Source organism: Bombyx mandarina, chromosome 12 (genome assembly GCF_030267445.1).
Source record: "Bombyx mandarina strain Sakado chromosome 12, ASM3026744v2".
NCBI classification, from domain to species: Eukaryota; Metazoa; Arthropoda; class Insecta; order Lepidoptera; family Bombycidae; genus Bombyx; species Bombyx mandarina.
The window spans coordinates 13,346,527-13,361,986 of NC_143219.1; the positions used below are offsets into that span (position 1 = coordinate 13,346,527).

Below are 15,460 nucleotides of genomic sequence, written 5' to 3' on the forward strand. Positions count from 1 at the left end.
TGGCAATTGGCTTCTAGCAGCTCCACTGTTGCCAGTGTCGATTTTAAACAAACATTCTAATATTGGAATATATTATTATGATATGCACATTCTGTTTAAATGAAAAATTTTATGAAACCAAATGGGAAGTGAAGAATAGTCTCAATTAAATTATGGTTTTTACTGAGACTTTTTCAGTGGACTTATTGGAAGTGCCCGAGAAGTGACATCCACTTAGGTACCTCCGGTAAAAAGCCAATAAAACTGTTAATACAATTCGACTTCCTTACATTTTTTACAAGTACAAATGCCAACAAAGGTTCGCGGCTCAATTTTTTCCGCTTCACAAAATCTACATTTAATTAGACATCTAATATTATTACAATTTCGTCTTTCTCAAAAATCCAATATATTTTATAGGTAAACCAAAACACAAGAAAACATTCAGGCGTAGCCGGTTAGTCTTATAATTCTAAAAAATTATAATGAAGTATTTGCTACTACTGTCTGTTTCAATAGGTGTAATTAAAAACTCATTTCAATTATTGAACTATAGAGTACTTTATTGTAAAATGAATTCCTCCAGAACTTTACATTATATCTGACAATATAACAGCACTTTAAGAACACACGACCTAAATGAGAAACGTATTAACACGGCGCAAGCGGGAGGTTGTGACATTCATCCAACTCGATCAGCCTTTATTTCCAGTCATCAGTAAAGAGAGTAACGCGGCCTTCTCTTTCTCCTTTTTCCTCACAATATCCAAGGCTCGATTCTTCCACGTGCTCTTGCGTAGTTTTATGGGACGACTGCCGACGTACCGACCTGTGAAAATATGCGGTAAACTTAAACAAAAACAGAAAGTTATCCATTCTTAAGACAACCCTAAAATGTTAATGATAACATTCTTTTGACTGTCTTTGTGGGCAGTCGAACATAGGGTCCAACTGATGGTAAGTACCTAATCACTGTTGCTCAAGGACATCAGGACAAAGGGACAGACAAGCTGCTGCTTACAGCCAAGGACTCTCTCCAACATCTGAGATATAAGGAATATTAAAATTAAAAACTTTTTACAACAAGCAGATGATATAATAACAACTTGTAAATATGTAAGGATATCTTAACATGTCATATAATTCAGGCTTTTGCCATTTCTTTAATTATATAACAGTCAAAAAGCAGACGGTAGTGTTTTCTTCTGTCCATATTTGATTATCATAAAACCAGAAAATTGCTATGGCACTTTAAAGGTAGGTGGTATTTTAAAATAAAACGAATATAAAAAATGTAACTCATAAAAAAAAAGGATTTCAAATATTACCATCCATTTCCTTCATGGCTTTAATGAAGTCTCCCGGATCTTTGAAACTAACAAAACCGAACCCTTTGCTTTTATTTGTTCGCTTGTCTCTAATCACTTTGGCCCTTTGGAATGAACTGTATTTGCTGAATGTTCTAATCTGTAAATTAAAATTTTGAAAGAATACATATTAATACCCCCATTTTCAAATTATCAGTAATGCTCTAAAAATACACAATGTCATAAAAAAAATTGCTATGAATATTTTTTTTATATCACTAATGAATGACTTTTTTGTCTTTCCCGAATAGTAATGATAACAGTTAATTTAAATATATCGACGCTTGAAAGGCAAACGTGACTAAGCGACAATTACTGCTTTGTACATAAATGATAGGCAATAACCATATTGCGCAAAAAATATATATTTCTAGGTCTATTAAAATAATTTCAATCCTACAGCTACTAGCTAGATTCTACTACAGCTAGATTCGTTAAAATAAATTTTGTTTTCAGGTATTTCAACTTTAAATTAGTCTACTGTAAAGTTCACGCATTGTCGCTTAGTCACGTTTGCCTTTCAAGCGTCGATATATATATACACAAGTGCTCCAAACAAATATGTATATTTAGAACACGATTCCTCAAAATATCCCTAAGCAGAACAACAATGTTTTTTAGACACAGTAGAGGATGGTAAGCAAATGTGGAGCCCATAGCCAAAAAATCACCCTCTATTTCACAACATTACATCAATTACAATAACGGCTGGCGTATCTCTCAAGTATCTCATTGATCTACATACACTGACATGTACTATAAGAAGTACAGTATATATATATTTTTTTTTTATTGCTTAGACGAGTGTTCGAGCTCACAGCCCACCTGGTGTTAAGTGGTTACTGGAGCCCATAGACATCTACAACGTAAATGCGCCACCCACCCTGAGATACAAGTTCTAAGGTCTCAGTATAGTTACAACGGCCGCCCCACCCCCCAAACCGAAACGCACCACCGCTTCACGGCTGAAATAGGCAGGAAGGTGGTACCTACCCGTGCGGACTCATCAGAGGTCCTACCACCAGTATTTACGCAAATTATAATTTTGCGGGTTTGATCTTTATTACACGATGTTATTCCTTCATCGTGGAAATCAATCGTGAACATTTGTTAAGTACGTATTTCATTAGAAAAATTGGTACCCGCCTGCGGGATTAGAACACCGGTGCATATCGTTCAACACGAATGCACGGTACGTCTTATCCGTTAGGCCACGACGACTTATATATACTATATATACTATACTTACAAGCAATTCATCGGTAACGTCATTTCCGAGGTCCCCACAGAACATTCTGAAATCATCATCAGGCCAATCTAGCAATGTCACATCCTCCCACACTTGACCACCTGCAGTCCTCACGACCTATAAATTTAGTTCTGTCATTAAATCTCGTATTTAATGTTGATACGGAAACCAAGTTAAAATGTGTAATCGCTGATGCTATCACATTTAGATAAAAAATAATTAAAAAAAAGTTACAGGTGGTTAACCACTTCAAAGCAAATTTTTTTAAAGTACAATAATCATAAACTTAGTTTATTCCGTAGACGAGATTTATTTGGCAAACTTTTATATTAACATTTTATATTGAAAAAAATTCAATAAGTAAAAACATTTAACAAACAGTGAATGTTCTTTAAAAAAAAGGGAATTCAATATATAAATAAAAATAAAAGAAACATACACATAGTGCCAAATGTGTCAAAATACATAAAAGGTAGCTTAGAAAAAAATTGTTTTTGGTCAGCACACTAATATGGCCTGTTGCTTACCTTCCTGTTTTTCTTCTCCTTCTTGGGTTTAACAGTAACATCAACAGTGATGACAGGTGCGGGGGGCGGGACGAGGGGGGCTGGGGGCGCAGGAGCAGGCGCTGGCGGCTCACTCGATCTATCTCTTTTCTGAAAATGAGTGTTTAATGCAAACATTTGCGTCGACATCTTTTTTTTTTTTAAGTGCTATATGAGTGGACGAGCTCACAGCCCACCTGATGTTAAGTGGTTACTGGAGCCCATAGACATTTATGATGTAAATGCGCCACCCACCTTGAGATATAAGTTCTAAGGTCTCAAGTATAGTTACAACGGCTGCCCCACCCTTCAAACCGAAACGCATTACTGCTTCACGGCAGAAATAGGCAGGGTGGTGGTACCTACCCGCGTGGACTCACAAGAGGTCCTACCATCAGTAATTACGCAAATTATAATTTTGCGGGTTTCATTTTTATTACACGATGTTATTCCTTCACCGTGGAAGTCAATCGAGAACATTTGTTGAGTACATATTTCATTAGAAAAATTGGTACCCGCCTGAGATTCGAACACCGGCGCATCGCTCAACACGAATGCATCGGACGTCTTATCCGTTAGGCCACGACGACTTCAAAATCTGGTTCCTTTCTCTAAGTTATTTCTAATACTTTGTGTATTTTTTTTTAGTGCTCTTGTAGGCAGATGCGCATACGGCCCAACTGATGGTGAGTGGTTACCGTCGCCCATGGACTTCAGCAATGCCAGAGGCAGAGCCAAGCCACTGCCTACCGTTAAGTACTCTCCACAAGCCACGTTTGAAAAAGGGTATGTCATAGCGCTCTGAAAACACCGTGGAGGGAGCTCATTCCAAAGTTGGATAGTACATGGTAAAAAATACCTCTGGAAGCGCACTGTGGATGAACGCAGTGGCTCCAGGTAGTATGGATGAACTCTGCTCCGGTGACGGGCGGTGCCATGGTAAAAACGAGATGATGGTATCATTCAAACAATTCCTCAGAGCACTCTAATTATTATGTGTTAGTATAAATTTACTAACTAGTGCTTAAAATACAAATACTAAACTTAATCAACTAGTGAGGCCTCTTGGTTACTACCATCAGATGTGCCATATACTAGTTAGCCTACAACCATGATAAGATTTCTGTCAATTTTCATTCGTATTGTGTAAGCCATCACACACATGTCACATTCTTGAAAGAACAATGTATGATTGCTTTGTGGCAAAAATAGACAGGTTGGTTGTACCTACCGACCCTACAGAGGCTTTCGATAACCTAGGAAGAAAAGAATCTTACCCGTTTTCGACTTGCAGACTTCTCCTTTTTGTCATCATCCTCTTTTGGTTGCTTGTAAAGTTTAGGAGCAGCAGACAGAACCACAGGTTGAGGTTTGGGTGGAGGTGGAGGAATTAATTGTGGGCCTGGTAGTCCAGGCCGAAGGAACGGTATTGGACTACCAAACCCATCCATAGCTGTGGTTGAACTTCGAAGTCTTTGCACCTGTACGATTGACAAAAACCCTTTAGATATATAATTATAATAATTTTTTGTATCAAAACCACTTACATTTATTTTATGGGCTTTATACCATCTGCAATCAGTATATAAAAAGCAGATCAATGGAAAAAAATAGTCTTTTGTCAAGCCATAGGGCTTGCAGAGGCCCTTATCCAATGATTCTCAGTCTAAGTAAATTTAGCAGGAAGAATTCAATTTCGAAAGAAGCTTGGAGGCTGGCTTATTTTGAAGTTTTGACATCTTGTATCTAGTGCAAGTATTAGCTATTTCTTCTTTTATGGTAGAAATTTCTGCAAACTGATGAACTTCAGCATTGGTTATGGGTCAGGGAGCTTTGGTAATTGTTTTTAATATGATGTTTTGTGAGCGTTGCATGATTTCAATGTTGGAATAGCTGGAGCTCCCCCATAGTTGAACCCCCAAACCATAAGTTCAAATGAGTTTAATGACCGCCTTGTACATGAGTAATTTATTATCTATTGACAGGTTTGTTTTCCTTCCCAGTAACGAGTCACATGAACTAAATTTTAAAAGATATGTGATACATACTTGGGCTGGCACCAATAAGGATGGTGGTGGTGGTGGTGGAGGTACTGCAGGGTACACAAGTGTAGGCTCGTATGGTGCCATGATCGAAGGGCTTGGTTCTGGTGGGGCCTGCATTGGAGCCACCCGTTCTAGGCGGGCTTGCACAGCATCCCATGTGCCAGATCCGATCACTGCACGTCCAGTGCCTCCTGATATTTCAGCTTCAAACCTTGTAAAATAATAAAATATTTATTTTCATCATTACATTACTTTAAATGATTTGCTTCATTTTGCTTTCACTTTATTATGTGACTCGAAATAAAATGTTTGAGACTAATAATATGGGAAAGATCTCATCGCCCAGTACATACTTGGCGACGCACCATAGAGAGCGATATGAGGACTGCCGGGTTGATCTGATGTTAAAGAGAAAGCACAAGGCAGGGTGAAGTGGAAACAACTTGTGAGGGTCCTATATCCCAGAGTATTCTATGACTACAATAATAACAATGATTCCAATGATGATAACAATGATAATAACAATAATGACAATAATAACCATGATCAACAAAGCCATTCATTTCACTGATATGCCAGTTCACTACCTGTAAGCAGCATCATTGACATTTGGTATGTGTACTAGAACAAGAAATATTGTGATGTGTAAAACAAAAATACTAACACTATTGGTAATTTTTTCTTGGTTAATCAATAAGGATCATACCATTATACCTATATCAGAAACCAAGCTTACTTCTTCATTTTTACGTAATGAATTTTTTTTAATGAATGATCCCTCATTACTGGTGGCCCAGAGACCTTTCCAGTTTAACAAGAGGCGAGAAGCGAGATAAGGCTCAGCCAGGAGGGATGGGATATGCTAACAGCTGCCCGAGTGCCTCCAAAGGAATCTACTACCAGTATCACGGGCTGATACATGGGTTACAATAAATTATTGACACTAATTAATTACTGTGTTACCAATTATAAGAGGATTTGCATGAAGCTGACTAGCACTCAAAACTATGTACTCCAAATAAAACCACAACATGAACCAATATGAAAAGTAAACTCTCAAGAACACAGATGAGTGAAAATGTTATGAATTTTATCATATCCGTAATATCAATATGTCATTAATCTAGTTTTAAGATGCATTTATGCTCATAGAGTGAATATAGTCTGGCATTACTGTTCAACATCATCAATACATTTCAGTTTATTCAATTGCTGGTTAGCAGATACAGTCAAACCTGGATAAGCGAGAGTTCAAGGGAGCACAATCTCATTCTCGCTTATAGAGGTTTCTCACTAACCCGAGTTTCTCGCTAATGCTCCCTCTGAATTTCATTTCACGATTTTCTGGATTCAAACGCATTCACTATTTTAAGTTTATCACTTAATGACAGTACTTTAATTTTCCGTTTTGACATGATGCAGAACAGAACTTTCCTTCGCAATTGATTAACGATAAACTGAGTAAGTCCGACAAACAGGACAGTACAGAGGCATACGTGTCCACTCGAAAAGAATGAGATAATATAACAACGTTATTTAGTTCCACGAAATATAATAGGTTCAATATTGACGAGAAAACAATACAAAACCAATGGAAGAAAGTTCCACAAAAGTTAAGAATGAGTCATAAAATAGCAGATGTTAAATTTGTAATTTGTTTTTTCATTTATTCCTCCTAAATAATGTAAATAAATAAAGCTCGACTGTCGCTTATAGAGGTATAGATAAGTAGCAGTCTCACTTACGGAGGTCCATGGAAAAACGACTCTCTCTTACAGAGGTTTCTGTTTCTCACTAATAGAGGTTTTGGGAGCTTAAAATGACGGTTCCTGGCTATTACTCTCACTTATAGAGTTTTTTCACCTATCCAGTTCTCACTTACCCAGGTTTGACTGTATTTACAATTAAAGCTATTTTAGTTTCATTATGCATGTCTCTTTTAAGTTTTATTTTTATTTAATGGAATAGATAGTAGATGAATGACCATTGTTGTTCTGGTTTGTGCAAATAATAGCCAAATCTTACAGATATTTAAAGCATTGGCGGAACCATGTGAAAATATAATAAGCACTTATGAAATGAGCGAGGTATCAAATAATGGTATTTATAGGAGGAATAGTATTTTAGCTATTTCCCAGCTTTTGAACAACTTGAATTGTATGACTAATTAAAAACGTAAACTAAACAAACATGATAATTACATACCTGGACATCTCATCTTGCATCTGTTGAAACTTTGAGGATTCTTCCATGATGAAGCGCCAACCTTAACCTTAAAGAATTCCAAAAGATTTACGCACTAATATTAGATAATTTTGGAACCACTATATGTCGCTTGTTAAAATACATACACATTCGCGCATCATGAATGACGTTCGGGTTTCGTTGTAGAAGTTAACGCTAATAGCTATAATTATTTCTTTGTAGGTAGACCAAAACTTGCGAGTTGCGTTGACTAACTAACGTCAAGTAACGTCGTTCCTAACGCAAAATCATAGACAAAACCACAGAACACTATTACTTCTAGCGAAGAACAAAACACCTAATCACCTAAAATTTATGACACAAAACGAATTTGATACTTTGACACAGACTATTAGGTTTTAAGGGATTTTATGACCTGGTAACTGAGGCCTTTAAGTGATGTCTTAGTTTAATTTATATTCATATTTTTTATGAAAAATGATATTATGGAGTGAAATGAAATGCAGATGATTAATTTGAAACATTAATCAACTGGGATGAAATTAAATGAAATGAATTGGATGATATGGGATGAAATATAATCTCAGTAAAATGGTGATCATTTACTAAGATTTTTTTCAGTGGACTTTTTGGAGGATCCCGAGAAGTTACGTCCAGCGGCTTTGTTTCATTTTCCCACATTGTTGCACTTTCACAGATATTAAACAGTTAATAAACCACCATTATTACACATTTAAACTCGAAGAAACACTAAATAGACAAATTAAACAAATCATAAAACTTCACTCCTCGCGTTCCCGCCAAAAAGTCCAGAGTTCCAGATTCCAGACTATTATTTGTATAATCTATGACACAGACTAACTACAGAAAGCTGCACAGATAAAAATATATTTTTTTAAAGAAATTGACTAAGTTTAATCATGGTCTTATTTTGTATATCCAGTATACTGAATATATAAAATAATAAATATTAAGAACATTACCATGATGATTTATAAGAATGAAACTGATGCCATGTGACTTGCTACTTAGTAATACTATGATTATAACCAGACCAAGATAGTAAAAAATTAGTAACATTGTATCCATATTTTATTCTTAACACCTACAAAAAGTTTAAGTAATAGGAAATCTGGAAATCGAAAATTAAGATGTAAGAATTACAACAACAATTTGAATACACGACAGCAATAATCGCCCAATTCAACTCTTAATGGTTGCGGTTCAATGTTGAATAATAGGAGCATGGATAATTAAACACAAGATGAACAATTTAAATATTATATAAGAATGTCCTATATTGAGACAGCGAGTTGTCGGCAGGCGCGGTTAACGCTAGCCCGACCGAGTGCCCCGGGTCCAATACCCGAATCTCCAAGAGTTCCGATATCAGAATCCGGAACTCACGGCCACACAACCACGGTTGCCGCACCTCCACAAAACACACTGTTAAATACTTCATATTGATTGTTACGCAAAATTATTATACCATCAAAATAAATAACTAAACTCTTATGTTCTTTAACTTTAGATTGAGTTTTAGTTAAGTTTAACTCACTCAGAAACATCGGAACTTGAAGAGTTGTATCGTATAAATTCTTTTAATTATTCAATGTAGTATTGATTTTAGTTCGAACAATAATGGCGACCATTGAACAATGAATAATGGTAATAGATAATGATAATGGTAATTATTTAGTATTTGTGAAAGTGCACAGGTGTGGGAAAATGATACAATTTCGGTGCACGTAGCATACATCCCGATGAATCATAAACCCGTTCATCTAAAAAATCAATAAACTCTTAGTAAATTCTTCTAATTTTACTGAGAGAATATTTTTTATTTCAACATCAATTTCATTTACTTTTATTTTCACACAACCAACATGACTTCAGATGACTTCGGTCTTTGCTATGGTTGTATGAGTTTGTTTTCCTTTGCTTTACCGATATACAAAGCACACAAACCTATCGACAAAGTCAAAACCTCTTTGGTCAAAACTGTCAGAGGAGTCATTTTATTTCGCTAGAAGTAATAGTGTTTTGTGCATTTTATGGTCCAAATAATAAATTCACTGAAGTATGAAACCTAAATAAATTACAAATTAATTATGCCAGACTGTGTTTAGTTTTGTCTATGATTGTGTAATTGTGTTAGTGGTTTATAAACTTTATATTATAGGGATTCAAGTCATATGTACCTACTTTACCAAAATAAAATTTAGCAGTTAGTAGACTATACCTATCTACATTTTAATGCATATGGATAACTTTGTTCTTACTTAAAGTTACAGCGAAACTTTATAAAGAATCTTACGAAAATGATTGACAAAAACAACAGAACCTTGTGGTGCGGTAATCTTCCAGAACAAATAACAGAAGAATTGCTTTACGAATTGTTCTTGCAGGTATGCCTTTAATCTAATGTATTGGCATTAATATTTACGTATTACAAGTCTAAAAGTTAATTATTTCGCTTGCAGGCTGGTCCATTGGAGAAAGTGAGGATAGCTAAGGACCGCGATGGCCGTCAACGCAATTTCGCTTTTATAACCTTCTGTCACGAAGTATCGGTGCCATATGCAATACTACTCTTCCGCGGGACAACCTTGTTTAACAGAACCATTTCTCTACAATGCCGGAGTCGCATGGCAATATTACCGCCTCCTTTAAGATGTTACGGGCCAGAATTTCAAAATAACCCTCCTGAGACATATTTGGTTGAACCACCACCTAATATCGCACAGCAGTTTGCGCACATGACAAATAATTTGATGGAGGAAGAGGTCAATTTTGTACATAGTCCTAATAATTTCAATGACTTGTCAATAGCCAGTCTTCAAGGCAATTGGTCTCATAGACATCATCCTTACCCAACCCAGGAATATTACTCTCGAGATAACTTTAGACCTAGGGAATCTGAACATTATAATAGGAGCAAGCACAGTAATAATTGGAGAGACAGAAAGTCTAAAAGAAATGGAAATCATAGGAGAGATTGAGTGCATTCCTTTAAAAATAAATGTACACATACAGGGCGTAAACAGACCAAGTTGGGAAACAAAGCAAGAATAAATCACTATCTAAATAAAAATTTAGATAAGCATAAATGTGCCTATTTTGAGATTGTTCATATTTTTTGAACCACAAATGTGATGCGCTTAGTGTCATCATAATAGAACAGATTTTTCTGTCTCATCTTAGTTTTTGCAAAAGTTTACATCCTGTATAAAACTTCTGTTCATATTTTTTGAACCACAAATATGATGCATTTAGCGTCATCATAATAGAACTAATTTTACTCTGTCTCATCTTATTTTTTGTGATAGTTTACATTCTGTATAAAACTTCATATGTAACAGGAAAGGTTAATAGTCCCTATAACTTAATTATAGGATGCTTTCATTTACTGAAAAATTATGCAATATTAATTGTAATGTAAATAAGAAATTCACAACTGTCTTTAGAACTAAACTGTATGGAGTATTTTATTGTATAACTAAATTGTTTAGGTAATAATTGCATATTGAAGTGCACAAATTAATGTGTTCTTAACTCGAAAAGACCTTATTGTGCCATTGATACAGCACAAATGCAATTATATATAGGGAATAAGAAAATTATAAAGATCGACAGGTGCTAGGAATAACATTGTAACTTATACTTAGCTAAAACTGAGTTACTATGTTATTCCTTGCACACATTGATATAATAAGAAAAGGCCTTTTAAATATAGTTTTATTAGAAAAATAAAAGTTTAAATAACATATTTAGTTCAAATATGAGAATCATAGATGTTCATTCAAAATTAACTCTGCATGTTCTAAGAAATGTTTGAAACCTTCCTGAAAAAATCAAAACAATTTAATACAAACAATTATATTTCATTGAAAAAAACTGTATATGCAACTAAAATTATGTTGTAATAAGTATCTTAAATAACGAAAACGGATGATTAAAATAAATTGATAAATTGTGCATAATATTTGAATTCAATAGCTGCAAAACTGCAAAAAAATTGAGCCGGACGCAACTATGGTAATTCAATAAAAGAAGTCTTTAAATGAAGTTTACTGCATGCAAGAAGTCTACTGCATGAGCATGAAAATAAAGTTTTTAATAAATCTTTCACATTTCATTCTGAAACTATAGAAATACTTTAGCTAGCTAGCAATATACAATAATCTTGAATAACTTACTTACGATTTTAGGTTTGTATCTGTATAAAACGTAGCCAACAATGTCATAAATAAAAGCCACCGAAACAATGTAGAAAACTAGAGATATCAGTTTCTCGTCAACGTCGAATATATCCGATTTTAGGATTCTCATCATTATATACGTTCCAAGAATACCTCTCACAAACAGGAACGTCACAAGATATGTCACCTCCACCGTAGTGTAAAGAATGGTTTTGGTATAACCATTGCTTTTTAAAAACCTTTGAAGAAATAAGAAAATTATTGTTTTTTTATTGCCGTTGTATGCAGACGAGTCTATGTGGTCACTGTCGCCCGTGGACATCAACAATGCCAACACAGCCAAAGTGTTCATAATTTTAAATTATATCAAGGGATGAAAGGCTTTTTGGTTTAAGCGACATTTTTGGAACTTTACAGGAGAGCCAATTACAGATTAAAATTTAGAAAAATAACAACAAAAATACTTCTTCAGTTAATTGAATGGAGTAAACTTAATTGAATTTCAATTAAAAACATCGAATTGTTGATGTTATACCAAATGAAACTTATATTTAATTACAAAGATAAATGTCGGTTAAACAAAATAGCCTTTACTCATCGATTTTTTTTTATTGCTTAGTTGGTTGGACGAGCTCACAGCCCCCTGGTGTTAAGTGGTTACTGGAGCCCATAGACATCTACGACGTAAATACGCCACCCACCTTGAGATATAAGTTCTAAGGTCTCGGTATAGTTACAACGACTGCCCCACCCTTCGAACCGAAGCGCATTACTGCTTCACGGTAGAAATAGGCGGGGTGGTGGTACCTACCCGTGCAGACTCACAAGAGGTCCTACCACCAGTAAGACCATTCCTCTTAAGGAGCGTACCTAAGTACTGATAACAAAGTATTTTTATAGTTAGGCCTGGATTGATGGAATATTCCAGAATATTTTAGGAGCAAAGCAGCCCTGTGCTTTGTTTTGAAAGACGATCTCGTGTTTTAATTAAAACAGGGTTTTTTTAATGCTTAGATCGAGCTTAGGACGAGCTCACGGCCCACCTGGTGTAAGTGGTTGCTGAAGCCCATAGACATCTACGACGTAAATGCTCTACCCACCTTGAGATATAAGTTCTAAGGTCTCAGGTGGTATTCACATGCTGAATTATAACGATCTGGTAATCATGTCTACTGTGAAAGGGTTGATACCTCGCAAAAAAATGTGCCCTCTCAAAATTCTCGTCTCGTTATTAAAGCACAGAAGACATTTTAAATAGTGACGACTTAATTTTTTAATAAGAGCGGTGAATATGATGTTATGTGGTTAGTTCGCTTTGTTGATCTTCATTTTTAAAGTTATCGTTGATATTTTAATAACAAAGTGCATAACATCATGGGTTTGATTAAATTTTCTATTTTGCGGTGTCTTTGAGCTCCAGTCTTCACCTAAAACCAGGTGAGTCGTTAATTCATAAGTTTAGCCAACGTCAACAATGACAGACACGTATACCGATATATCTATTGGAGGCGGCTTAAACTCAATGCGAATACACATCTGACAGACCACGAAGCCAGAGAATCCGCGACTATATTTCGATGCCTCCAATGAACACTAATTTTTAAATTTTCGTTTTTCACGCAAATCGCTTCACAATTTTAAAAGTATTACACTTAGTCATTATTGATGGGGTTCAAAGCAAGAGTAAATCTGCTAGCTACACAAAAAAACCATAAATATATCTGCAATAATAAAGATTTTATCAACTTTTTTTGTTTAAACGCTCCTCCTGTAAATTACGAATTTGGAGTTAGCGTAGTGTTCATTGGAGGCATCGATTTTAAAATCATTTTATGAGATTGTAACGAACCATCGTAGCTGCAGTAGAGGATTGGTGACTTCTAAAAACGCCAGCGTGCAAGCAAACGTGCAACCTGTATAGTCTTTTTGTGTGTATACAGTAACAGCAACCAGAGCGCTAGTGTGATGAATGAGCATCAGATAGTGATCGCCCCAGTACACGAAGCACCACAGAAGGTCGAATGCGAAGTAACCCCAGGACCATAGCATTAGAGCGTAATGCCACGGCGTTGTCTTCACTGGAAAGTTTAAAATATTTAATGAGTTTGCCATTCTATTGCATATTCAAACAATGTTTCTTCCTCCGTAATGGAAATTTGTCTCTTAAGGAATTTTTCCTATCCCGACCTAAGTTTTTAGTGTCGGGTCGGACTGGTACAAGATTTGATTTAGGTGATAAATTGATAAGGTACATTTTCATTGGTGATAATTAATTTGTAGTTTACACTTTGAACTGTATCTGATCAATGGAAAACTAACTGGTAAGTCGACATGGCGTTATAGCTTCTGCTCCGCATTGATATAACCCGACTATTGTAGCAACGCTTCCGTGGAGGAGGGTCACTGCCCTTGAGCACCACTCTGGGCTTTTGTTACCATCACGCGCGAACCACAGATAAAGCCAACTCCAAGTTACGAATGAGATCAACTTTAATAAAGACGCAGTAGAAAGTTCGGGACCTAACTCCATTCAGAATTAATACATTTTTAGATAGTTAATTTTGAGGATTTTTCCTAATAATTTTTCTGAATGTTTGTTTGTGTTTTTGTATTATGACGTTAATGATTTGTGTCATTATTGTAAATGATAGGAACAATTAAAAATAAATGTCAAAATAAACACTACTTACAATGAAAATCAGGTAAACCACGAGAAGAAAACTTAAATCTTACAAATAGATATCTGAAACTCATTTAAAAAGAGGTTTTGAAACCATTGAATAATTTTTACTGGTGGTAGGACCTCTTGTGAGTCCGCGCGGGTAGGTACCACCACCCTGCCTATTTCTGCCGTGAAGCAGTAACGCGTTTCGGTTTGAAGGGTGGGGCAGCCGTTGTAAATATACTTGAGACTTTAGAACTTATATCTCAAGGTGGGTGGCGTATTTACGTTATAGATGTCTATGGACTCCAGTAACCACTTAACACCAGGAGAGCTGTGAGTTCGTCTAATCCATCTAAGCAATAATAATAATAAAAAGCAGTTTTTCTAAAACACTTATTTTCCAGTGCTTAATGTTTCGTTTTATAATATAGTGCTCAACGCTGTTATCGCGCCCGCATTAAATTTTGTACTTCCAATTTAATATGCCACAGTTAAAAGTAGCTTCAGCACTCTAGTTAATAAATTGACTTTTGGCTGACTTTTTTATTCGTTGATAGATGAAGGACAACGAGGTCATCCAATAAGTTAATGGGTCAAATTGTATGTTTATATTTTTATTATTGTTTTCCGAATAAGTTTATTATCAATAATAATTGTTCTAGTTCACCCTTCAAATGCTGTTTCGGGGTAAAAATAAGCATAGTGATGGTACTATGGACGGGTATAACGACATTTCGTCTCGCTGAAACACAGAGATTAAGTAAAACCTAAATAATAGATTCTAGGTCTTTTACGGGATCATTAAAGTCTTTTTCATTTCCCTACCTTTTCGCGGGTAGTCTAAGATTTATCTACTGATTGACTTTATCAAGCGACTTTACTCTGATCATCATCAACATCATTATCATCATCATCATCAGCCTTTATCTGCCCACTGCTGGACATAGGCCTTCCCCAATGCCTTCCTTTACTCTGATATTTATCAAAATAAATGTATAATGTACGTAGTGGTATTAACGTCTTATTGCCAACTACTTTACACTGTAATTCTCTTCTCGAAAACTAGTAGGGCGATTGATAGCTGCAGTAATTAGTTCTAAGAAAATTTAGGATAGCCATTAGTCTAATGCTATCGAGATTAAGGCTTCTGTGACGGTGCTGTCATAGAATATAAAATGTTTTCAAGATAAGTTTGCATAAATA

General features: G+C 35.5%; 3 protein-coding genes across 5 annotated transcripts; 1 reads left to right on the forward strand and 2 right to left on the reverse strand.

The window, feature by feature from the left end:
- Positions 1-515: 515 nt before the first annotated feature.
- On the reverse strand, positions 516-7,692 carry LOC114250557 (uncharacterized). Its single transcript, XM_028184472.2, has 8 exons — positions 7,537-7,692; positions 7,391-7,457; positions 5,189-5,396; positions 4,418-4,621; positions 3,123-3,251; positions 2,596-2,712; positions 1,308-1,446; positions 516-808 (listed from the first exon to the last, which is right to left on the reverse strand). The coding sequence occupies exons 2-8, from the start codon at positions 7,435-7,437 to the stop codon at positions 675-677; spliced, it is 978 nt and encodes a 325-aa protein (XP_028040273.2). The 5' UTR covers positions 7,438-7,457; positions 7,537-7,692; the 3' UTR covers positions 516-674.
- A 1,688-nt stretch (positions 7,693-9,380) lies between these two features.
- On the forward strand, positions 9,381-11,514 carry LOC114250545 (uncharacterized). Of its 2 annotated transcripts, none has more exons than XM_028184460.2 (3): positions 9,381-9,470; positions 9,679-9,798; positions 9,874-11,514. In XM_028184460.2, the coding sequence occupies exons 2-3, from the start codon at positions 9,712-9,714 to the stop codon at positions 10,390-10,392; spliced, it is 606 nt and encodes a 201-aa protein (XP_028040261.2). In that variant the 5' UTR covers positions 9,381-9,470; positions 9,679-9,711; the 3' UTR covers positions 10,393-11,514. The 2 variants fall into 2 exon arrangements, with proteins under 2 accessions (XP_028040261.2, XP_028040260.2); XM_028184459.2 differs by having other exon boundaries at positions 9,461-9,543.
- Positions 11,115-15,070, reverse strand: LOC114250546 (TLC domain-containing protein 5). 2 transcript variants are annotated; one of them, XM_089732052.1, is made up of 4 exons: positions 13,912-15,070; positions 13,442-13,670; positions 11,590-11,831; positions 11,115-11,235 (listed from the first exon to the last, which is right to left on the reverse strand). In XM_089732052.1, the coding sequence occupies exons 1-4, from the start codon at positions 14,120-14,122 to the stop codon at positions 11,189-11,191; spliced, it is 729 nt and encodes a 242-aa protein (XP_089588178.1). In that variant the 5' UTR covers positions 14,123-15,070; the 3' UTR covers positions 11,115-11,188. The 2 variants fall into 2 exon arrangements, with proteins under 2 accessions (XP_089588178.1, XP_028040262.2); XM_028184461.2 differs by having other exon boundaries at positions 11,594-11,831; positions 13,912-15,069.
- Positions 15,071-15,460: the final 390 nt, after the last annotated feature.